Consider the following 26,527-nt stretch of genomic DNA (forward strand, 5'->3'; position numbering starts at 1 on the left):
GGGATCGAGTCCCACATCGGGCTCTCTGCTCAGTAGGAAGCCTGCTTCTTCCTCTCTCTCTCTCTCTGCCTGCCTCTCTGCCTACTTGTGATCTCTGTCTGTCAAATAAATAAATAAAATCTTTAAAAAAAAAAACTGAAATGGAAAGAAATAGAAAACCTTAACGGACTCATATCTGCAAGGAAATTGAAGCAGAAATCAAAAATTCCACAACAAACAAGAGCCTAGGACTGGATGGCTTCCCAGGGGAATTCTACCAAAAAGCTAAGTAATACCTGTTCTTCTTTCAAAAAATAGAAATAAAAGAAAAACTTCCAAACTCTATGAGGCTAGGATTACTTGATCCCCAAAACCAGGCAAAGACCCCACCAGAAAGAATTACAGACCAATATTCCTGATGAACGAGGATGTAGAATTCTCACCAAAATACTAGCCAGTAGGATCCAACAGTACATTAAAAGGTTTACTCACCACAACCAAGTGGAATTTGTTCCCATGCTACAAGGGTGGTTCAACATCCACAAATCAATCAACATGATACACTACATTTATAAAAGAAAGGACAAGGAACAGGATGGTCCTCTCAATAGGTGCAGATAAAGCATTGACAAAGTACAGCATACTTTCTTGATTAAAACTCTTCACAGTGTAGGTATAGAGGGAACATACCCCAGGATCATAAAAGCCATGTATCAAAAGCCCACAGAGAATCTTGTTCTCAATGGAGAAAAGCTGAGGGTTTTTCCTCTAAGGGCACGAACACACAGGAATGTCCATTCTCACCAGTGTTGTTCAACATAGTACTAGAAGTCCTAGCTTCAGCAGTCAGATAACAAAAAGAAATAAAAGGCATCTGAGTGGGCAGAGAAGTCAGACTCTCCCTCTTCACAGAGGACATGGTATTCTATGTGGAAAACCCAAAAAACTCCTGCCCAAAATTGCTAGAACTTGTACAGGAATTCAGTGAAGTGGCGGGATATAAAATCAATGCATAGAAATCAGCTGCAATTTTATATACTAACAATGAGACAGAAGAAAGAGAAATTAAGGAGTCAATTCCATTTACAATTACAAAATTCCCAAACCCATGAGATACTTAGGAATAAACCTAACCAAAGAGGATCTGTACTCAGAAAACTAAAAGAATACTCATCAAAGAAATTGAGGAAGACGCAAAAAAATGGAAAAATGTTCCATGCCCCTGGATTGGAAAAACATATTGTTAAAATGTCTTTGCTGCCTAGAGCAATCTATATATTCAATGCAGTCCTTATCAAAGTTCTGTCAACTTTTTTCACAGGGCTGTAACATACTAAAATTTGTATGGAGTCAGAAAAGTCCCTGAATGGCCAAAGGAATGTTGAAAAAGAAAACCAAACCTTGATGGCATCACAATTCTATTACAATTCTATTACAGAGCTCTATTACGAGCTCTATTACAAAGTTGGAATCATCAAGACATTATGTTACTGGCACAAAAACAGCCACATAGATCAGTTGAACAGAGTAGAGAACCCTAAAATGGATCTTCAGTTCAGTGGTCAACTCATCTTCGACAGAGCAGGAAAGAATATCTAATGGAAAAAGGACCTTTCTCTTTAACAAATGGTGTTGGGAAATTGGACAGCCACATGCAGAAAAATGAAACTGGACTTTTCTTTTGCTATATATAAGAATGGACTCAAAGTGGATGAAAGGCCTAAAAGTGAGATCAGAATCCATCAAATCCTAGAAGAGAACACAGGCAGCAGCCTCTGTGACCTCATCTACATCAACTTCTGGCTAGACATGTCTCTAAAGGCAAGGGAAGCAGGGCAAAAATGAACTATTGGGACTTGATCAAGATAAAAAGCTATTGTACAGCAAAAGAAACTAGAAAAAAACAAAAGACAACCTACAGAATGGGAGAAGATACTTACAAATGTCTTACCAGGTAAACGGCTTGTATCCAAAATGTATAAAGAACTTCTCAAACTCAACACCCAAAGAATAAAAAATCCAGTCAGGAAATGGGCAGAAGATGTGATCAGGCATTTCTCCAAAGAAGGCCTACAAATGGCCAAACAAACACATGAAAAAATGCTTCACATCACTTGGCATCAAGGAAATACAAATCAAAACCACAGTGAGATACCCCCTCAAACTGGTGAGAATGGCCAAAATTAACAAGGCAAGAAACAACAGATGTTGGTGAGGATGTGTAGAAGGTGGAACCCTCTTATATTATTGGTAGGCATGTAGGCATACAGGCACTCTAGGAAACACTATGGAGGCTCCTCAAAAAGTTCTAAATAGGCCTACCCTATTGCACAACAGTTAGACTATTAGGGATTTACCCCAAATATACAAAAGTTGTAATCTGAAGGGCCAGCTGAATCCCAGTGTTTATAGCATGATGTCCACAATAAGATGTGTATATATATACAATGGAATACTAGTCAGCCATTAAAAAATATGAAATCTTGCCATGTGCAATGACGTGGATGGAACTAGAGGGTATTGTGCTAACTGAAATAAGTCAGAGAAAGACAATTATAGAATTTCACTCATGTGGAATTTAAAAAACAAAACAGAGGATCATAGGGAAATAAAGGGAAAAACAAGATGAAATCAGAGAGGGAGACAAACCATGAGAGACTCTTAATTATAGGAAACAAACTGAGGGTTGATGGAGGGGAAGGGGGTAGGGGAATGGGGTACCTGGTGACACAATATTACTATGTCAGTTGTATCTCAGTAAAGCTAAGAAAAAAAAAAACTAGAAATCACCATATGTTGTCATTTATAATGTGGAGTTATGTATTAAGAACAAATCTCTAATGTATGGAGTATACATATTAGTTAAGGAGAAGCACCTGTAGGTAGAGCCAGTATTTTTTTTAGAAGATAGCTGTTGGTTTCCACTTCAGTATATGGGTAGATAAGGGATTGAAGAATTTGGGTTTTGTATCATGTAGTCATAGTAATTTTGGTCTAGAAAAAGTTGGTCATAGTAATTTTGTTCTAAGAAAAAGTTTAAAGCCAGTAAAACCCATTGTTGTCTTCCATGATCACTATACAACTGTCACAGTGCCCTGTGAACATTTTTTCAGCAAAATTTCTAAGATGAAATAGTAAAATGCAATTTCTTCTACTCAGCCTTTCTAATTAACATCATAGTATTGTGTATAGAATTATTGGATATTAGCCAGTTAGATTTTAGAGACTAATTTTCTAAGAATGAGCATTTAAATTTTGTTGCACTTCTTGTAACATTAAATAGATTATGGGAATAATTGTTATTTGAAGCAATGTTTTTTTTGTTAATAATCACCATCTCATTTGTGTAGAGAAAAAATGTAGATTAACAGTGTTCTTTGTATTCAGTCAGTGGAGAATTTTTTTAAAAAAGATTTTATTTATTTATTTGACAGAGAGAGAGAGATCACAAGTAGGCAGAGAGGCAGGCAGAGAGAAAGGGGGAAGCAGGCTCCCTGCTGAGCAGAGAGCCCGATATGGGGCTTGATCTCAGGACCCTGAGACCATGACCTAAGCTGAGGGCAGTGGCTTAAGCCACTGAGCCACCCATGCACCCCTGGAGAATTGGTTTTAAGGTATTAACCTATAAGCTAAAAAGAGAAGAGTAATATTACAACTTAATGTATCCGATTGCTTAAAATATTAACATGAGATGTGGTTTCTTGTAGGTTCTGCAAGTCAACAAGACTTTTCTTCAGGAAAAAGTGAAGATATGGGAACGGTTCGGGAGAAATCTACAAAAAGCCTTGTTATAGGTCCTCTTGATTTTCGTTTGGATAGCAGTGCAGTACATAGAATTTTGAAAATGATTGTTTGTGCCTTGGAACATGAATATGAGCCATATGGTGGGCTAAAACCAGGTTTGTTTTTGTCCTCATTTTGAATCTCTTGCTAGTTGATTTGAATGATTATAAAATCCAGTTTGTTGTAGTTTGCTAAATTACACTTTTTTTGTGTAATTTGCCTGTCTGATTTTCATGTATTTAGTTGTATGTAGAAGTTATGGGAGAGGTCAAGATTTGGAAATTATTTACATAAGTACTTTATTTACCAGTATTTGTCAGGATTTTAGTACCACACTTTTGTATACTTTTCCTCATGTATATTTCTGAAATAATGATCATTTTCCCACTTTGTGGTTTCTGAAGAGCAGACATGAAGATGGACTCTGAACATACAAGCTTAGCTTTAAGGAGACGTAGCTCTTACTGGTAAAAAACAATTTGTGGCTTACCTAATTTTTTCAATGTAGCATGAAGCTGTCAGAGTTTCCTAAAATACAAATTTATTTTTTATACAATAAAGCACTCTCTATTAGGACATAATAGCATATAAAGGACCCCCCTGACATTAGACAATGGCTTGAATTCTGACTCCTGCTTTTAGTGTTAGGAAATTTAAGTTAACATCACTGATTTTTCATTTCTCTTAGTAATGAGTTTAATTATTGGGCTAGTGATGGTTAAATTGTCTCCTCAATATCTATTATTCTCTTATTTTATAGTAAAAGAAGTTTCTATGATAGCAGTTCTTTTTTTTAAAATTTTTATTTATTTATTTGACAGAGATCACAAGTAGGCGGGGGGGAGGGGGAAGCAGGCTCCTGCTGAGCAGAGAGCCCAATGTGGGGCTCAATCCCAGGACCCTGGGATCATGACCTGAGCTGAAGGCAGAGGCTTAAGCCACTGAGCCACTCAGGTGCCCCCTATAATAGCAGTTCTTATGATAAAATTAAAGATAACACATTCCAAGTATAGTCACAGGACTTGAGGTTCTGACTACTGGGATGGGAGCAGAACTTCAGTTAAGTGAATTTTGGGGCTGTGACTTTAAAAGGAAATACACACACTTTAAAAGGAAATATACACACCTTCCTTTTTTTTTCTTTACCCTTCCTTCTGGGTGGAAAAAAATTATAATGGCAGGAGCTGGAGCTGCCATCTTTGACCCTGAAATGAAAGTTGCATGCTGAGGATAACAGCAATAAGAGAGCAAGAACCTGGGTCTTTGGTTGCATGGTAGCACTGTCATCTCTTTACACTTAGATTGTAATATGAAATAAATTTCTGCTGTTCAGACTTTATTTGATTTTTGTCATAGCAAATTTACTCTTACCTATGTATTACACTGGTAGGACCAACTTCCAAAGATCAGTGCATGTAAATAGCATGTAACATTGTGTCTAGTGCATAAGAAGTGCTTGGCATGTTTCTGTAGTCATTTCTTATACTTTGCTTGCATGCCTACTTCATCCCAGACAGTCATAAAAGGGCTAGAATAGTAGGTATGAGATGGTTAAAATAAAAGACAGTGATAGTACCAAATGGTGGGGAGAATGTGAAGAAACTGCGTCACTCATCATTGCTGTTGGGAATGTAAAACAGACAGCCACTTCTGAAAACACTTTGGCAGTTTCTTTAACAACTAAACCTGTAACTACTAAATCTATAACTATTGCCTGTAACTAGTAGCCTATCAACTGTGGGCATCTATCCCAGAAAAATGAAAACTTAGGTTCACACAAAAATCAATACCTAATTTGTTTTTCTCATGTGAAAATCCAAGCCAGTAGGTGCTCTAGTGGATTATGCTAAATGTTCCTTGAGGTTGTCTTTAGACCCAGAATTCTTTCTGTCTTAATATTCTACCATTCTTTGAGATGTATCTAATCTATGTGGTCAGTGTTGGCCCACTGTTGCAATATCTAATGTGAATCAACAGGGAATGTGGGGCAAGAGAAAATGGTAGTTATTGTGCTTTCATTTAATAATGCAGCTCAGTCATCCTATTTACCAGAACTTAGTTTCTAAATGGCTCTTTATGTAAAAGGTTTGCTGATGTTTGGTTTGCATGCTTGCCAACACTTAGTATTAGTCTTTTTCATTTTAACCATTCTAGTGGGTCAGTAATGCTGTCATGTGACTTTATTTGCACTTATCTAATGCCTAATGATGTTATCTAGCTTTCCAAAGGATTTTTGGCAATTTAAAAATACCATCCTTTGCTTGTTCAAGGCTTTGTAGCCCATTTTTCTATTGTTTATTATTGGTTTGTAAAAGGTTTTACATTAAAAAATATTTAGTATGCTGTGGGTCCTTTGTATTGATATCTGTATCCATCTATCTGTGGCAAATATTATCTGTTTGTTGCTTGCTTTTGTATCATCTTAATGGTGTTTTTATTAACAGAAGCTGTTATTTTTTTAACAAAAGAGATTAAGAATTTCTTTAAAATATTTAAAAGTAATTTAAAATCAAATATGTAAATTTTTATATAGTAAAGACATATTTACATTCTACAGTAACTTTTATGAGTATAACTTATATTTGTTAAAGGTAACACATTATTTTGCAGTTGCTTCATTGTTGAAAAGAGAAATATAATTTGTCCTTAAAATTAGGGAACCAATTAATTCACTTATTTACAAATAATTTTTTATTATTTTCATTATTTTATTTTAGATATTAAGGATGAAAATGAAACAGTACTGAATCCTGAAGAAGTGGCGTCTTTGGAGGAATATATTCCTACTCGACATACAAGTGTTACTCTCCTCAAATGTACCTTCACTATTTTCATGGCTGAATTCAACTTGTTGGACCATTTGCTACCTGTCATTATGGGAGAAAAGGTATATTTTGCAGTTCACTACTTTTTTTTCTCATACATGCATATTTGCAAGTCCTATGATACTGTAAGAGGGAGGTGATAGAGTAAAAGAATATGTCCTTATATAATCACCCATGGTGATGTTAAAACAATGTAACTATGATTTTTAATTCTTACGTGTGTGTATATGTGTCTACATATATATTATATATAAATAACCTCAAGCTAAGGCTGTATCAAGAAATGGTGAAGAGAGCATGGGCCTAAAAGTCAGTCCATATACAAACTATGACACTTTGCTTTGTATCTCTAAACCTGTTTCTGAAAAACAAAACAAAACAAAACATTTGTCAAGTGGGCTGACAGACTGAGTTGGTAAAGAAGCAGTAAGCCTAGATGGCTTCAGGTAGTTTATTACTTACATTGTAAACATAAAAGCAAATCATTAATCGTGTCAGCTTGCTGTGTCCCTTTCAGGACAGTCTTGAAACCAGAAGGCCAAAGTGACCTGCAGCACACACGTGCAGCAACCATTAAGCAGAATACCCTTTGTCAAGGATTTAATTCCATGTCTCATCTAAGCAGTTACAGAGATTATAGCTGTACATTGAGAATAGTAAGTGGAAACACCATATGTCACCTGAATGTGGGACGCTGATGAGAAAATGTCTCATTGCAGTTTCCCTCAAAAGAAGAAGGTGAGACATGGTCTTTTAGAAGCTCTGCAAGTCCTCCTATCTTGATATGTTGTGAGAGTAATGGGATGTTCTCCCAAGGCTTAGGTCGGCTATGGCTGCATCTTGCTTTGTGGTCTGCACGGATTTGTGTAAGATTGTCAGGTTGTTGGCACAGAGCTGTTCCTTTACAGTAGCTAGCTCTTAGAATTATTTTTAGTATTAGATGAGATAATGCACATAAGCCATTTGCACATATTAGGAGCACAGTAATTACTACTTTATTGTTAATGAGGACTTACTAGATTAGGCCATTGCTTTCTGAGTTTGCCATATACATAATAAAGTATTATTTGTTATCTTTAGTTTCTTTTGGTTATATTTCTTTTGATATGTACATAATGATGATTATAGAAATAAAAATGTCCTAACTTTAAATAAGAACTTGTGGAAGTATGACAAGGAATTGACTGTGATATGATAGTTTCATGTTGTGAAATGTTTCATATTTGCTCCATATTGTCCACTTGTAATTGTTATGTTGCTGAGTAAAGCGATCATCTTGGGAAAATTTCAGCGGAGAAAAAGCATGTCAGTATTAAACATTAACTTCAAAGCAGCTATGAATAATGAGTTCAAGAAAGAGACAAAAAGAAAGAGACAAAAAAGTGGAAGATTTCAGAAGAGCCCTCAATCTATTAAAAAAAAAAAAATCACATTCTGGAACTGAAAACTATAACACACTTCAGAAATAAAAAGATGGAAAACAATTTAAATGCAAATCACAGAAAATAGAGTGTAGCTGTTTTAATACCAGGAAGTGTGAGCTTAAGGCAAAAAATATTATTAGAAATAGCTGTTTTATAATAATGAGTGTTAACTCTATGAATGGAACAACATAGATAGTTCTTATAGATGGCATGTTGAATTAAAGCAGGCAGTCAGGAGCAGGTACTGCATGATTCCATAATGTTCACAAACAGGCAAAACAAGTCTGTGGTGATTGCAGTGCAAATATTGGCTGCTTCTGGAGAGAGTCAGCTGATCTATTGCCTGAGAAGGGATATATTCTAGAGTGCCTGAAATGCATGGTGGTTACAGATGTAAAATTTTATTGAGCTCTCCACTTAAGATTTATGTGCTTTACCATATGTTATACCTTAATCATCCAAAGTAAAGTCGTTTAAAAGAGCAATTGCTTTAGTAAGTAGTGGTTTAAAAATTATTAATAAAAAGTTAAAAAAGCATGTTCAAGCAAATAGGTTCAACTTAGTCGATTTTAGGCCCAGTGTATCTCAGTAATGGCACTTTTGGCTTTTTGGACTTGGAAAGTATTGTGTAGCATTTACTATCTTTAGCCAGTCTTTACTCTGCTAAGTGCTAGTACTGCTCCGCAGTTGTGACAATGGAAGACAGAAAGAACAGTGAAACCTCTCTCCCACAGATTTTCATATACATCTAAGGTCATACTGTTTCTTGTTGAGAATGACAGTATAGCATTTTAAGGAAGTAAGTTAGTTTTAGGACCAGCAGGGGTTGTTTGCTAATCAGGGTTCATACTGTGGACATCTTGATACCTACTTGCATTTATTTGGAGGCTTAGAAAGGTTCTGTAACACTGAAAGTACCAAGCCTAACTTGAGATTCTTAGGATTTTATGAGGCTTTAATGTATGTATTGTTAGATACGATATGTATTGTAGATACGATATGGATCAGAAGTTATTCCTCTTTGCGGGTTTTGCTTCTTGTGTCTGTGAAACTGTCTGGAGTAGTCCTCTTAGTCCCTTCATCATCTAAATGTGAATAAAGGACAAGAAGACAACTGGTGGGTGGCTCTGTGATATCCAGGTCAATATTTGGGAATGGTTGAGCTTAAGAAAATACCATTCAATGTACGGAGGAGCACATAGTGAACTATCCCAGTTGGTTGAAAAATAAAAAGTTTAACCAAATGGGTAGTAAAAATTTTACAGTAAATATGCATTTTTTTGAAATCTAGGACATACTTAAAAATATATAGAAGACATTTGTATTTGGTTATGGTAAGAGAATCCCATAGAAAATCATTTCTAGATTGATTTGATAACATTGCAAAATGTGCCAGTCTGAGGCTTGTGTGGGGGCATTGCATGTTAGTCACTGTTTTCCTGAGTTATAAAGTGAACTTTATTATTTTCCAGAACTCAAGTAACTTCCTGAATGCTACAAACTTCCAGTCTCTTCGGCCTTTGCCATCCATTCAGATATTAGTGGATAAAATTAATCTGGAACATTCTGTGCCAATGTATGCTGAACAGTTGGTGCATGTGGTCAGCAGCCTTACTCAGCCTTCTGATAATCTGCTTCATTATTGCTATGCACACTGCTATCTTAAGGTAGGAAAAGTGAATTTTCTTGTTTATTAGTATGTTTGGCTTTGGGAAAATTAAGTATTTTTTTTCTTAGATTTGTAACTTCATGGAATTAGTACCCCCATAAGATGAGATTTCAATGATACGTATATATTCATTATTCAACATAATTAAATGAAAGTGTACCTATTTTAAAGTTACTCAATTATTTGGGATTAGCTTGATGTTTATACGTGTATATGTTTATAATACACCTACAGGTTCATAATGTTAATTATGGTTTTTGAAGATTTTTTAAAAAAAATGTTTATTTTAGAAGTGAGGAGAAGGGACAGAAGGAGAGACTCTTCACACTGACTCCCTGCTGAGAGTGGAGCCCAATGCAGGCTCAGTCTCATGATCCATGAAATCATTACTTGGGCTGAAACCAAGAGCTGGTCACTCAGAGGACTGAGCTACCCAAGCGTCCTGATTTTGAAAATTTTATCTGTCATCAATGATAAATATAAGTAGTGTGAAGGAATACTTAGTTTATAAGAATGTTTTAAAGACTCATGATTTCTTTGAGGGGAACGTTTTTGTGAGACAATGCTTTATAAAGAAGGTTTAACACTTTTGGTTGTTGTTGTTGTTTTTTTTTTTTAAGATTTTATTTATTTATTTGACAGAGAGAGATCACAGGTAAGTAGAGAGGCAGGCAGAGAGAGAGAGGGAAGCAGGCTCCCTGCTGAGCAGAGAGCCCGATGTGGGACTCAATCCCAGGACCCTGAGATCATGACCCGAGCCGAAGGCAGTGGCTCAACCCACTGAGCCACCCAGGCGCCCCTTGGTTGTTGTTTCTTTCTTCTTAACTGAATTCATGTTAATTTCTGGATACAAAGAGAATGCTTAATGAGTTAAATTGGGTTAGATAGCATTAATTATTGTAGGCTTTACTGAGCTTTTCCTTATTTTCTTGGTAAATAATACATCCCAGGGGTGCCTGGGTGGCTCAGTTGATTAAGCATCATACTCTCAATTTCCTCTCAGGTCATGATCTCAGGGTTATGAGATCCAGCTCTGCATTGGGCTCTGCACTGAGCATGGAACCTGCTTAAGATTCTCTTTCTTCCTCTCTGTGCCCCCCTTCTCTGCCCCTGTTGTGTCTGCACAGGTACATTCTCAAAAAACAACAATAAAAATATCCCATTGTAGGTACATAAAGATAAATTCAAATGTTGAGTAATAAGTGTTTTTGCAAAGCAAACACAGAACTATAGTCAAAGTGGAGTTAGCATATATCTAACCAAATTCTTTTATAAATTAAAGAAAACGTTACAAACATATTCAAGAATAAGAACTAAAAATATACTAAATTCATGTAAAGGACTCCAAAATTAGAGGAATCCAAAAGTAGATTTTACTGGTTCATGCTTCATTGTTCCATGTTTCAAAGTTCTTAAATACTTGCATATTTGTAGAATAAAAGGAAACCAATGTAAATATAAGTTTTACACCGCCTGTAGTTTTAAGATGGTGAAATTTGTTTTCAAATCATGTAGCGAAGATGAACACGTTTTCTTCTAGTCCATGCAAAGCCCATTTTTAAGAGGATGGAGGAAACTCCACTCCCTTGGTGAGAGAGTGACACTGTCATGTTGCGAAGGGCTGTGGACGCCGGAAAGTGTAATTCATTAGAGCCATTATTAAAATTATCTACCACAGTATTTTATGTCATATGGAGAGCAGGAGAAGGTAATTTTGAAATTTAGATATGTAGGTAATATTTTATATTTGTGCCGTTTAATTCACTCCCATAATTATTACACTGAGGTGTATTTTTTTTATAATAGTATGACTTGAATATCAGATTATAATGTTGAGAATATTTGCCTTGTTATTGAAACAGGACTAATTTTAGGCAGTTCACTAATCTTTCCAAGGTATTCTACTTAGGTAGGATTCATCAATTTGGTAAATATTAGATTCCTTATATAATGCAGACACTCAGCATTGAAGATGAATAAGGTGTATCCTGTCCTTAAGGAATGATCACCAAAGCCATTGGTCACCAATCCAATATGATTGTACTCCATACTGAGATTAAAGTTACTGGGATAGTTGTTTACTACTATTGTTACCATGTTAAAAGCTCACTTAAATTTCCAGTGTAATGTAGGTGGCTCAGTCAGTTGAGTGTCTGACTCTTGATTTTTGGCTCAGTTCATGATCTCAGGGTTGTGAGACTGAACCTCTTGTTCAGATCGGTGCTCAGCTTGGAGTCTGCTTAGGATTCTCTCTCTTTTCCCTCTGTCCCTCCCCCAGCTCATGCTATTGGTCTTTCTCTCAATAAATAAATAAATAAATAAATAAAGTCTTGAAGAAACATTTTCAGGGTAATGTAAAAGTTAGTTATGGTGTAATCCAGATAACGTTATGTTTTGGGAAAAGGTCTTGCTTTTTTTTTTTTTTTTTTTTTAAAGATTTTTATTTATTTATTTGGCAGAGATCACAAGTAGGCACAGAGAGGGGCAGAGAGAGGAGGAAGCAGGCTCCCTGCTGAGCAGATAGCCCAGTGCAGGGCTCGATCCCAGGACCCTGGGATCATGACCCAAGCTGAAGGCAGAGGCTTTAACCCACTGAGCCACCCAGGCACCCCAGGTCTTTTGCTTTTATGCATATTACTATCTAGTTGTCTTTTGTATTTTGGTTAATTTGAGTAGAGCTCTGTTTAATGGATAAGCCAAATGTTCTAGGAGGTTTGGTGTTGGGCAGAGCAGGAATATTATATGTAGAAAAACTTGTCATTGATATTAAGAATATTGAGTATTTTGGGGCACTTGGGAGACTCAGTTATTTAAGTAGCTGCCTGTGGCTCAGGTCATGAGCCCGGGGTCCTGGGTTTGAGCCCTGAGTCAGGCTCTCCGCTCAGTGGGGAGCCTGCTTCTCCCTCTCCCTGCCCATCCCCATGCTCTCTCATGTACATGCTCTCTCTCTCAAATAAATAAAATCTTGAAAAAAAGAATATTGAATATTTTAAAAAGTAAAGCCTTGAGTATTGAATATATCATTGTATTTTTGATGCTTCTTTAGTGGCCTGGTCCTTTTTTTTTTTTTTTAAAGAATTTTTATTTTAGAGAGCTCAAGGGTAGTGGGAGGGTCAGAAGGAAAGGAGAGAGAATCAGACTCTGTGCTGAGCTTGTAGCCTGCCTCAGGAAGTGGTGGGAGGAGGTGGTGGGTGAGGGTTAGGGGCTTAATCCCAAGACCTGAGAGATAATGACCTGAGCTGAAATCAAGAGTCAAATGCTCAACTGACTGAGCCACTAAGACACCCCTGGCCTGGTCCTTTTTTAAAAAAAATTTGTCAGAGAGAATGCATACACAAGCAGGGGGAACAGCAGGCAGAGGGAGAAGCAGACGCAGGGAGGCTGATGCAGTGCCCAATCCAAGGACCTTGGGATCATGACCTGAGCCGAAGGCAGATACTTAACCAACTGAGCCACCCAGGCGTCCCTGGCCTGATACATTTTTAAATGGTCAGGATTTGGTAGAGAGTTTTAGTTTATATTTGTACTATTTGGAACTGACTCAAAAATACTGATTTGTCGTAAAGTTTATAGCAGTTAATGTTACTTGGCATAATTACTCAGACTTTTGAGGAGGTTTACCAAGATTAATTTTCCTATTATGGTGTTAAAATATTACAGTAGAGGATTTAAATGTGTATTTCATGTGTGTGGCATTTTAGACCCTAAGTAATTTTCAGTTAAATACTGAAACAAATGCTCAAGTTTTAATTTTATATACCTAAACTTGACTGTATTGACCATATAATAAAATGGTATGTAGCACCTATTTCGTGTAATGAAATTTATTAATTGAGAGAGTTGACATGGATGTGTGAAGAAAACCCACAGGTGGAACTTTCATATGTCTTACCAAATCTTCTTTATTTAACTGGTAAAACCATCCTTTGACTATATATGGCATCATGTAGCTAAGTCATTGCAAAGCATCTGATGTTTGAAACATGAGTAAGTTCATGGAAGTGCCCTATAAGCTATAGAATAATACTTGAGTTTAAGGCCTTTTTACCTCACAAGGATCAGCTATGGCATGTGCTTCAGAGTGATCACAAAGATTATAGTAGTATCAAAATCCTTTGGATTTCTTAGATTTGGTAATTTTCAACCTCAAGAAAATAGTTTTCGGGCGCCTGGGTGGTTCAGTGGGTTAAGCCGCTGTCTTCGGCTCAGGTCATGATCTCAGGGTCTTGGGATCGAGTCCCGCATCGGGCTCTCTGCTCAGCAGGGAGCCTGCTTCCTCCTCTCTCTCTTTTTGCCTGCCTCTCTACCTACTCGTGATCTCTGTCTGTCAAATAAATAAATAAAATCTTTAAAAAAAAAAAAAAGAAAATAGTTTTCTCCAGGATTTGGAGAAATGGTGCTTTCATATGTGGCCGGTGGGTGTATAAATTGGTATCATTTTGGACAGTACTTTTGCAGGACCTAAAATATTTGAAAGCAAATTTACCTTATACCCATCTATTCCAATTTTCAGTGTATATCCTATAACAGGGGTCAACAAACTTTTCTTTAAAAGGACAGAGAGTAAATATTTTAGGCATTGTGGGCCAGGAGGCAAAATTTAGGTTGTAGTATAGGTACTTAGTTAATAAGAGAATAAATTTCCACAAATTTTGAGTTGATAAAATTAAAAATGTGATAGTCATTTTTTGTAATTCAGTTTTACTAATGAGAAGAATGGGATTCTTTTTCTTGACATAACATTTCACCTCATTGGGGTTCCTGCTTAGTGTTTCCTATCACCAAACAGATTATAAATGTTCATATGTAAAAATTATTCTTAGTTTGTAGGCAGTACAAAAATAGGCATTAAGTGAAATTTGACTTGTGGTTTGCTGACCTCTGCTCCAGAAAAAATTTTGCATATGGAGATAAATACAACTAGAGATCTCTATGTGCTCACATTGATAGCTTTCTACAATGTAATTTTTGGTGGGAATACCAGAAAGCATAATGGTATATATATAAAAATGTAATGTTATTTATGTAAATAAAACAAAATGCTAAAGATTGTTCACAGATATAAAAGGGTCTATGGAGGTAGATACAACCCAAATTCTTGAGAGTAGGTTTAAGTGGTTTAGGGGTGGTGTGGGGACCAGGGGAACTAGTATGAGTGTCATGGTTAAAGTAGTCTTTAGATATGTTTTGAGGTTTTCTTTTTTTAAATAATGACTGTTGATACAATTTACATACCATAAATTCACCGTTTTAGAAGAATAGAAATTAGTAATATTTAGTGTTTTCACAATTAATGCAACTGTCACCTCTATCTAATTTCAGAACATTTTCATCAATCCCAAAAGAAACCCTCTGCCTATTAGCATTCACTCACAATTTAAACTCCTCCCCTCCTATCCCTTATAACCACCAGCCTACTTTCTGTTTCTATGTATTTGCATATTCTGGACATCTCATGTAAATGAAATCATACAACATATGATTTATTTCACTTGGCATAATATTTTCAAGTTTCATTCATATCATAGCGTGTATCGGGATTTTATTCCTTTTTTATGGCTGAATAATATTCCATTACATGAATATAGTGTATTTTGTTTATCCATTAATCTATTGATGGGCATTTGTGTTTCAAAATGTCCATTTTGGGGCATCTGGGTAGTTCAGTTGGTTGAGCATCTGACTGTTGATTTTAGCTCAGGTAATGATCTCAGGGTCACGGGATGAAGCCCTGCCTCAGCTCCTTGCTCAGCCAGGAGTTGGCTTGGGATTCTCTCTCTCCTTCTCCCCGCTGCTAGCATGCACGCATGCTCATATGCATTTTGTCTTTCAAAGAAATAAATTTTTAAAAATGCACATTTTGGGCTATTAATAATGTAGTTACAAACATTAATGTATGTTTTTTGAGTGATAGCAAGTTTTCATTTCTTTTGGGAATATACCTGGGGGTGGAGTTGTGTGGTCAAATGGTAACTCTATTTTTAACATTTTTGGGAACTACCGAACTTTTTCCCAAAGGGATTGTTAAATTGTTTTCCTGTCTTAATAACCATAGAATTTTTTATTTCTTCACATCTTTATTACATTTATTACTGCCTGTCTTTTTGATTTTAGTCATCTCAGTGGTTGTAAGGTGGCAACAGAAAAAAAATAATTTATTTTCTCAGTTAAATTGTTAGTGGAAGAAGAGAAAATATTTAATTTCTCTTCATAAGAAAAATACATACTTCATCAATTTCACTCCAGAGTTTCTTTTTGTTTTAGTGGATACATGAACAGAAACTAGATTTAGAGGGTTTAAAGAATGAGTAGACAATGAAAAAAATAATGTAGCATTCTCCAGGCTTCTTTCAAGATACTTGCTTATTCAAAGTGAGAAATGGAATCTTGCTATTGGTTAGAGCAGAGATGATGTTTAGAAAATTTGTTTTTTTCTTTAAGAATAAATGGAGAATCAAGCATACTCTTTTGGAGAGGGGAAGGAGAAAATGGAGGAAGCAAGGCAGACTGAAATTATGAGCTAATAGATGAGCTAAATCAAATGAAGCATCATATTGCTGTTCCAGCAATACGGAATTTTGAAGAAATCCTTTATCCTTTTTGGACTTCATTTTTCCCATATGTGAAATGAAGTGATTTACTTAATCTCTAAGCGATTTTAGCTCTGAAGTTCTAATTTTTAATCTGCTAGATTTGATTCCATGTTTTTCTCTTGAAGGCTTTTCCTTCCCCAAATGTTCATTATTCTGAATGCAGAACTCTCATTTATAATCATTCTTTACTTAGTTTTTGGATGTGCCAGTGTATTACTGTATGTGAATTAACTACTCTTTTTAAAACTGTTTTACTTTTTTAATTTTTGTAAAATATGTTTGATATAAAAATTACCATTGGAACAATTTTTTGGTGTATAGTTCAGGGAGAGTAACTACATTCATAATTGTGTAACTGTCCTTACCATCCATCTCCAGAATCTTCTCATCAACCCAAACTGAATCTCTGTTAAAGAATAATTCCCCTCTCTCCACTGTCCCTGGGTAACCACTGTTCTTCACTCTGTCTCTGTGAATTTTATTAGTTTAAGTATCTCAGATTAGTGGAATCACACAGTATATATCCATTTCACTGTTGTATTTTATTAGGTTACTGTCTGTTAAGATTCATCCATGTCATAATGTACTGTAAAGCTTGCTTATAGTTAAGTCTGAATAATACTACATTCTGTGTATATACCACATTTTTTGTTAATCCACTCTTTTATTGATGAACACTTGGGTTGTACCCACATTTTGGGTAATACATATAATGGTAATATAAACATTGTATGCAAATACATGTTAACTTCACTGATACTTTCTGTATATAGCTTGAAATGAAATGCTGAATAACATTGTAACTTTATTTTTTAAAACACAGTATATATTTATGCATAGCAGCTATACTCTTTTATATATATGTTTTTTCATCATTTAAATTTTTAAAAAACTTTGGATTTAAATTCCATTTAGTTACCATACAGTAAAATATTAGTTTCAGGTGTACGATAGAGTGATTCAACACTTCATACAACACCCAGTACTCATTACAGCAAGTGTACTTCTTAATCCCCATCACCTATTTTGTTTCACCCATTCCCTCATCCATCTTCCCTCTGATAACATCAGTTTGCTTTCTATGTTTAAGAGTCTGTTTCTTGGGCGCCTGGGTGGCTCAGTGGGTTAAGCCGCTGCCTTCAGCTCAGGTCATGATCTCAGGGTCCTGGGATCGAGTCCCGCATCGGGCTCTCTGCTCAGCAGGGAGCCTGCTTCCTCCTCTCTCTCTGTCTGCCTACTTCTCTGCCTACTTGTGATGTCTCTCTGTCAAATAAATAAAATAAAAAATCTTTAAAAAAAAAAAAGAGTCTGTTTCTTGGTTTGCCTCTTTTTTTTTCCTTTGGTCATTTGTCTTGTTTCTTAAATTCCACATATGAATGAAATCATATGGTGTTTCTTTCTCTGACTTATTTTACTTAGTGTAATACCCTCTAGGTCCATCCATGTTGTTGCAGATGGCAAGAGTTCATTTTTTAATGGATGAGTAATATTCCATTGTATGTGTGTGTATACCACATCTTTAGCCATTCATCAGTGGATGGACGTTTGGGCTATTTCCATAATTTGGCTATTGCAGATAATGCTGCTTTTTAACATCAAGCTGCATGTATACCTTTGAATTCGTATTATTGTATTCTTTGGGTGAACACCTAGTCTTGCAGTTGCTGAATTGTAGTGTAGTTCTATTTTCAACTTTTTGAGGAACCTCCATACTGTCTTCCACAGTGGCTGCACCAGGTTCCATTCCCACCAATAGTGCACAAGAGTTCCCCTTTCTCCATATCCTTGCCAGCACCTGTTGTTGTTTTTTTTTTGGTGTGTGTGTGTTGTTGATTTTAGCCATTCTGACAGGTATGGGGTGATATCTCATTGTAGTTTTGATTTGTATTTCCCTCATGATGAGTGATGTTGAGTGTCTTTTCAGGTGTCTGTTGGCCATCTGTATATCATTTAGTGAAAAATGTATACTTGTGTCTTCTGCCTATTTTTAAATTGGATTATTCATTTTTTGGGTGTTGAGTTGTGTAAGTTTTTTTTATATATTTTGGATAGTGACTCTTAATTGGATATGTCATTTGAAAATATCTTCTCCCATTCTGTAGGTTGCCTTTTAGTTTTGTTGATTGTTTCCTTTGCTCTGCAGAGGCTTTTGATTTTGATGGAGTCCCAAAAGTTTATTTACTTTTGCTTTTGTTTCCCTTGCCTCAGGAGATGTATCTAGAAAGAAGTTGCTATGGCTAGTGTCAGGGAAATTATTGTCTGCAGTCTTCTCTTGGATTTTTATGGTTTCAGGTCTTATATTTAGGTCTTGCATCAATTTTGAATTTATTTATTTATTTTTTTGAATTTATTTTTGGGTATAGTTTGAGAAACTGGGCAAGTTTCATTTTTTGCATGTTGCTCTCCAGTTTTTCCAACACGATTTGTTGAATAGACTGTCTTTTTTCCATTGGATATTTCTTCCTGCTTTGTCAAGTATTAATTGACCATATAGTTGTGGGTTCATTTCTGGGTTTTCTGTTCTGTTCCAGTGATCTATGTGTTTGTTTTTACGCCAGCACCATAGTGTTTTTATCCCTACAGCTTTGTAATATAGCTTGAAGTCTGGAATTGTGATGCCTCCAGCTTTTCTTTTTCAAGATTGCTTTGGCTATTCAAGATCTTTTCTGGTTCCATACAAATTTTAGTATTATTTATTCCAGATCTGTGAAAAATTATTTTGATGGGAATTGCATTAAGTTTTTATATTACTTTGGGTAGTATAGACATTTTAACAATATTTGTTTTTCCAAACCATGGAAATGGAATATTTTTCCTTTTCTTTTGGTCCTATTCAATTCCTTTCATTAGTGTTTTATAGTTTTCAGAGTATGGGTCTTTGACCCTTTTGGTTAGGTTTATTCCTAGGTACCTTATGGTTTTTGGTGGAGTTGTAAATGGGATTGATCCTTAATTTCTCTTTCTGCTTCTTCATTATTGGTGAAAGAAAAGCCACGTATTTATGGATTAACTTTGTTATGAAGGTAATGTTTTATTTTTTTGTTGGTCCCTTTAAGAAAGGAACATATCTTTAGCATGCTTGTTGTACTCTTATACTGAGTGTCTTATGATGAGAACAGCATAAAAATGATTTATTTTACATCACAATTACTATGTTTCCCTTCTCATTTACAGTTGGTATGTGATTTTTATAGTTTTTGCCTTTCATCATTGCAAATCCTAATTTAGCAAACTAATTTTTATTAAAAACTTACTAGGAGTTTTTTATATTTCTAAATCGACAGTTTTTTCTATTTATGTTAATTCAAGAGTATTGCGAAGTGTTAAGATGCAGATGATATTTTGTAATTGGATTTTTCTTTAAAAGGTGGCCCTGCATGTTGAATTGTTCATTTAGTGTGATGTGTAAGTCTTCTTATTCAAGTTGACATTTCTTTCAGCTAAAATTTTTATTGGTAGTTACACTTAGTGCTTTATACATTCTTACTGTTCATACTATTAGTTTGCAATGTTCAGTGCTTTTATTCTGTTTATGAATATATGAGCTATCCTTGGTGAAAGCAACTTCAACTCCTGTTGCATTGGTTTCCCTTTTTCTAGGTAAAGTATTTGTAATCTTTTTTTTTTTAAAAAAAGATTTTATTTGTTTATTTGACAGAGATCACAAGTAGGCAGAGTGTCAGGTGGAGAGAGAGAAGGGGAAGCAGGTTCCCTGCTGAGCAGAGAGCCTGATGCAGGGCTCAATCCCAGGACCCTGGGATCATGACCTGAGCTGAAGATAGAGGCTTTAACCCACTGAGCCACCTGGGCACCCCAAGTATTTATAATCTTGATCAAGCGCTGTTGACAAGTTAGTGGGTTATGTAGGTATTATAAATCTGTGTGTATCCTTACTGTAATTTAAAGGAGAGTTGGAAATTGGCTATTTTGAAATTATTTTTGATGTGGTAGATAGGTACTCTTTCATTATAATTTATATTTGCCAGAATGTTCCCTTAGACACATCTTTGGACAGTATGTAAATTTAGTAAAAGTTTAAAAAATATTACAGAATAAGATACAGTTTCCCCAGAGTCCTTTGCAGTTCTGCAAACATCCAGCAGGGATCTCCTTTACACCCAGTTTCCATCTGAGTAAACTTAACGATAGTGTCTGTGATTATACTGTTGGGACATTTCATAGAATATTAGAAAGTGGCTTGAGAGAGTTATTAGTTGAACACAGATAATCTAATATAAAATATTACCCTTATTCATACTTTAGGAATATTTAGAGATTGGACATTGGTTTAAAAATGTTTTATCTTAAGTGGTATTAATTATTGTAAACTTCAGAATTCTTTAAATGGGCCTTTTAGAGGAAATAAGAAATCCCTGAAATTGCACAGTGCCTGGAAATTCTTGGTATACAGTGTTGCTCAGAACAAGTCTTCAAAGATAATGTGTGTGAATAACTTAATTTTTAGGGTTGATCATTTAAGTATTAGAATCATTTATTTTTCCTTCTCAATTTTGGATTTCTTGCCACTTGGCTGATTGTAGTACTTACAGGATGGTAGGTGTATCACTTTCATTTTCTTTGATAGTAATTTGGTAAGTGTGTTCTTTGAAATGCAGTTTTCTCTAAAAATATGTCATTCTAACTAATGTCTCATTTCCAAAAAAATTATTTTGTTCGCTTAGAACTGACTTTAGAGGGAGTGATTTCAGTTTGATAAATGGTAAGGACATAACAGCTTTTTGAAACCATTTGGAAGTAGTGTAATACTTTTTAAGAAATTAGTCATTAGTTTATAAGTTCATAAATGAAAGTATTTTGTTTTGAAATTTAGTGATTGAAAAATCTTAAACATGTTTCACTGTAGAACTAATCAGTTAATATAAATCCTAGAGATAGGAAGGTCAGTGCTTTATGAACCTAAGGAATAAAAAAAAAATAAAGATAAGTGTTAGGCTTAAGCTACTTCTATATTTTGTTGGGAAACAGTAACTCTATTTTGTATCCCTGTGTGTTAGTGTTTTTTGCTTGAGATGTTTATTTTTCCTCATTGGAAATAATTGGAGCAGAAATATAGTAAGTTCTCTGTAGTGTTTCATATATAATGTGATGTTATATTGGTTCTTCTGATTAAACCAAGTATACTGTTCAGGAATTTCCAGGAATGCTTATAAAAGTTTTGAGTGTGATCTGCTTATTTTAAGTATAAACATACGAAGAATAATTTATGCCATGTACCAAATTTCTGGGGGTGAAAAACCTCAGCCCTACAATTTTCACAAAAGAAAGGGAAAAGATGTAACATTTTAGGGTATATTTGGATATCCTTTTTGTGTGTGCATAATGTAAGTTGAAGGCAAAATACATTTTTTTGATAGTTTTTATTGTAATTACTGTTCTTTTAGACATTAAGTGATATTAACAGCAATTTATTAAAGTTAATTTTTATAATGCGCACAATGCAGGCAGTTTATATTAATAGCAACTATGTGCATTGTAGCAGACAAACACTAAATGAGAATTATGTTTAGAAATAAAATGTGAAACAGAGTTAGTAAGAAACAGTGATCTTCCAGGGATGTGAAAGACATACTATATAATTTAATCTCTTAATTTGGATTTAGTCAGTGTTAAATTGAATAAAAAATGTTGATGTTTGGGAAGTGGAAAAAGACATTGGAACATATTTAGTATGCAGCTGTTGTAGAGCAAATTGAAACTGACGTATTTCATCCTGTGCTTATTAAAACTTTGTCTCTGTGAACATTTGGATCTTTTCTTTTTGTTTCAGATATTTGGTTTCCAGGCAGGACTGACGTCTTTGGATTGTAGGGGATCTTACTGCTTACCTGTACCTATTATTCCTTCTTTCAGCACTGCTGTTTATGGTAAACTTCTGAAACTACCCACGTGCTGGTAAGTATTATGTTAAAATGTGGTTTATGGTAATTTTCATTTATTATGAAAGGGGCAAAACCCAGTTGTGTCTGTCTTATGCATGTGTGTTAGTTTTATACAAAACCTTAGAAAAATATCTGAAGTTATATACTGTCTTTTACTGAGACACTAAATGTCTCTCTTTAATGTCTGAAGTGTACTAGATCATAGTATCTTTTGTGGTAGTGTTAAGTGTTGATGGGATACTGTTAATCCATGTTGTAACTATAGTAAACTCTTGCTGCTTCACACTGTGCTAGGAACTGCAAAGGCAAATACCTTATATTTTCCTTTTTGAGAGAGGCTACAAAGATATTAAAAAGTTACAAATTAATACCAAGGCCCAAGTATTTATCACTTAAATAACAATTTCATGTGTATTCCTAGCCACTAAGAAAAGCATACCCATAACATAGATTTAAAGTGTTTGATATGTCTGTAGTTGCTGCATTTTGAAAGAAACTAATTTTAGGCCTTGTTTTCATTTGGTTTTTGATTACTTTATTTGGAGGTCCTATTTCCTTAAATTGAAAGAGGTTATAGAAAGAAAGCCAACACTCACCATCCCTTGTTTTTTTCTTTCTTTTTTTTTTTTAGTTGAGAACAAACTTTTAATATATTAAAAACAAAACTGTTGAAGATATAAAATAAGGTTTAAACACATGAAATTAAATTCTTGTGAAATATTTCTATATTTTTAAATTAGGTTACTTTTACTATTTAGAATATATCTTTGCTTTCCCCACCTGATTAGTAAGTTTTTTTTAATAGGATGTATTTTCTATTATTTATAAAAAGCAACAGAAGTTATAGAAAATATTCTTTAAAGTACTTCATTTGTTAAAAATATATTTCTTTAATAATATATAACTTTTAAAATGAAATTTGTATATTAAATGCTCACATCTTCAAATAATTTTGCCTATTGGTCCAGAAAATTAAGAAATACAGAAGTTGCAGTTTATTAAGTCTTGAAATCAGTTCCTGTATAAAATGAAACCATTATTAAATGATCATTGTTATTTCTCTTGATAAGTTTAATTTTATCCTTAGTAATTCCTATTCCACACATGTTATTTATTATGTTTTATAGACATTCACTTTTTAACATTTTATTTGTATATACATAGCATGTTGCATTTGAGCCAAATTTTATATTCTGATCTACTAGGAAATACCAGCAGATATGTCCCAGTGGTATGTCAAAATCAACTTTAATAAATGTGAGCACTCTTATCTCAGTTATGTGCTGATTTATTTATCTTTCATAACGCTGAGATTTTTAGAAATTTACTAGAGTGCAATTTACTATAGAAAATACTTGGCTTTTTTAGAAAATAAGAAGCCAGAATTTTCAAAATGAATTAATAGCCTTTATATGAAAAAATCTGACTATTCAAATAGGTAAGGGTTAGTTTAAAGATGTATAGGGCTTACTTTAAATATTGTCAAATGGGATATAAAATAAGTTTGCTGACATATAAAAGAAAATATTCCATTTAAATACTAAAAGCATGACATCACACAATGCTTGTATTTGGATGTGACTTGCTTTTTTGTATTTAAGACCACTTCTGTATTATTTGAATGATACTTTTCTATGCTTTATATGAGTATATTGCTTTGAAATAGTTTCTTTACATTATTTTCCTTAATGACTATAAACTATAATTTGTTCTTAGCAACTCTAAATTGAAAGTAATACATAAAACTCATTAAATTGAGAAGTGTCTTAGTTAAATGAAATGAGTAAGATACCAGATAAAATACATCATGTAGTCCCTGAGTTAAATCAAAATCATATGAGAACTAGAATTTTATTTAACTCATGTAGTGAGTGAAAATTATTTTAGTTAGCCACTCTGGTTGTGTCATTAGATGTCCATTCTGTTCCCAATATGGTATTTACCTTTCTCAAATTATGAAGCTGTTTCATCTGGATTTTTAAAAATCACATTCCAGTTTCTTAAAGGACATGTATGATGCTATTTATATCTATATCTGTATATTTTTTCAATGATGAGAAGAGTATGTTTACTGTAGGTCATAGCTTTTGAAACACATATATCACATTGAAAAAAATTTTAGTTGGTATGTTTTAGTTAGTGATGGAAATCTAGATTTTATGTAAAACAAAAAAATAGTTAATACTTCTTGCTTAAAAATGTCAAAATTGATACTAATTTTATATGAAACTTCAAACTAACATTTGTTTTAATTAGTTTGTTAATAAATTTTTTAAAAATGTGGCTTAAGTAACATTGAAAATAAATTATTTTCTCCCATTTGCATGTTCATGTTAATATATTTTAGCCTAAATAAAGAAGCTAATACTAAACTCCAGTTTCTTGGGATTTATTTTTTTTTTCAAAATATTTTGGTCATATTTTATCTTTCATTCTGTATTACACACTTTCCAAACATAAAAATATAAGCATTTCAAAACACTTTTGTCTTCATTGCTTTACATCAGGTTAGCTTAATCTTTTAGTCCCTAGAACAGGACTAAAATATGTAAGGTATAATGGGAAAGACACAGTGACAATAATATTTAATGAGAGATCTTGAGCAATTAATTCAAATTTTAATTTTCTTCCTTTTTTAGTAAGGGGATGTTTAAAAGTGGGCAATAAAGTGTTGGTTAAATGGTAATAAATTATAACTTTGTTATGACTAGTAGGAATAAACCTTGGTGTCCTGTAGACCGTTTTTAAAAAATTTCTACAGTTGTAATGCTTTTAGTTTTCTAGATACATTCTTGGAGTTAACTTTTTTTTTTTTCCAGAACAGAGAAACTATAATAAATATGTCTACTCTATTTCTAAAATTTTAATTGAAATATTATTTTGTAGAAAAGTGCATATATTATGGTATTTCATAAGTGAATTGGACCTTTGGTAACTACCAGAAAGATTAAGAAACAGAATAACATCATCTCATAAGCCTCTCTTACTTACCCTCTGGCAAGTTTAACCATTATCCTGATTTCTTCTAACATAGATTAGTTTTGTGTGTTCTTGGACTTAAATGGAATTGTCCATAGTCTCCTTTTTGGCTTCTGTCGCTCAATGTGTTTGTGAGATTCATTCATATGGTAGAACGTAGTTTTTAGATTGTTTGCTTTTGTCACTATACAGTATTGTATTACATGAACATCGATCATTTGCACATTCTTAATTTGCAGTTTTATTTTGTTTTTATTTATTTATTTTTTAAAAGATTTTATTTATTTACTTGAGAGAGAGAGTGCATTCACAAGCAGGGGAGTAGAAGAGGGAGAGGGAGAAGCAGGCTCCCTGCTCAGCAGAGAGCCTGATGTGGGGCTCCATCCCAGGACCCAGGAATCATGACTTACGCTGAAGGCAGACACTTAGAACTGACTCAGCCAACCAGGGGCCCCTTGATCTGCAATTTTAATTGAAAAATAAGTACATAAAGTATGTATTTATTTTTTATTCCTGTGCCATTTTCCCTTTTCCTTAAGCAGCTTCAATTATATTAGAGGACATTAGATGTCATTCGTAAATATTTTTTGATTCTCTATATTTTGATAGACATTGTGCTACATGTTTGGATTGGGAAAAGAATACACTAGACTGCAGTGAGGGTAAGAGATTCCCTGACAACTTACATTCTAGTGGGAGAGGACACTAGACACATAAGAAAACGGATGTCTTTAAATGGCAAGATTGAGGCTTAAGAAAAATGCCCTGTTAGTGAGCATTGACAACTTACATTCTAGTGGGAGAGGACACTAGACACATAAGAAAATGGATGTCTTTAAATGGCAAGATTGAGGCTTAAAAAAAATGTTTAAAGAAAGTAGAAAATTGCCCTGGGATGTCATGGTTGGCTTCATAGAAATGGCAGTAGAATTGGGTTTTATTGGTTGAATTGGGTTTATTGGTTGAATTGGGTATTGAGGAGGTTGGTTTTGGGGTGTGGAGGCTTCCTGTGGGGATAATACTGTCTCACCAAAGTCAGGGTTGCTCTATTGAATCTGCGAACGGATATCATGGGAGAGGAATTTGAAAGGCTACTTTTGGGCCTAGGACTTTTATATGATTAAGGATGTCTGAGTTTAATACGAACACTTAAAAATTAAACCAGGTAATCAAAAACTCATTAACCAAATTTCTTCTTCGTCAGGCTTGTAATTCTACAATTATACTATAGTCTTAAATTCATGGACTCCTGTAATTGAGGGTTCAAAAATGTGATCTCGTTTATAGGGAGACAATACTTACCACATACTTGGGAAGTTCAGAGAATAATTACTTTGGCTTAGAAAGTCCTGGAGAGGGGCGCCTGGGTGGCTCA

At 34.4% G+C, this 26,527-nt stretch overlaps 1 protein-coding gene across 12 annotated transcripts in view; it reads left to right on the plus strand.

Annotated features, from left to right (window-relative positions):
- Positions 1-26,527, plus strand: part of VPS13B (vacuolar protein sorting 13 homolog B) — a 769,746-nt gene that overhangs the window by 105,648 nt on the left and 637,571 nt on the right. For 10 of the 12 annotated variants that reach the window (XM_032316092.1, XM_032316089.1, XM_032316090.1 and 7 more), the window contains exons 13-16: positions 3,687-3,878; positions 6,480-6,649; positions 9,484-9,678; positions 22,062-22,186. In XM_032316092.1, the coding sequence (XP_032171983.1) occupies positions 3,687-3,878; positions 6,480-6,649; positions 9,484-9,678; positions 22,062-22,186 (682 nt within the window). Of the gene's footprint in view, positions 1-3,686; positions 3,879-6,479; positions 6,650-7,104; positions 7,326-9,483; positions 9,679-22,061; positions 22,187-26,527 lie in introns of those variants that run through there. The other 2 variants (XR_004279564.1, XM_032316091.1) reach the window with 2 other exon arrangements.

The sequence above is a fragment of the Mustela erminea genome, chromosome 16 (genome assembly GCF_009829155.1).
Source record: "Mustela erminea isolate mMusErm1 chromosome 16, mMusErm1.Pri, whole genome shotgun sequence".
NCBI lineage: Eukaryota > Metazoa > Chordata > Mammalia > Carnivora > Mustelidae > Mustela > Mustela erminea.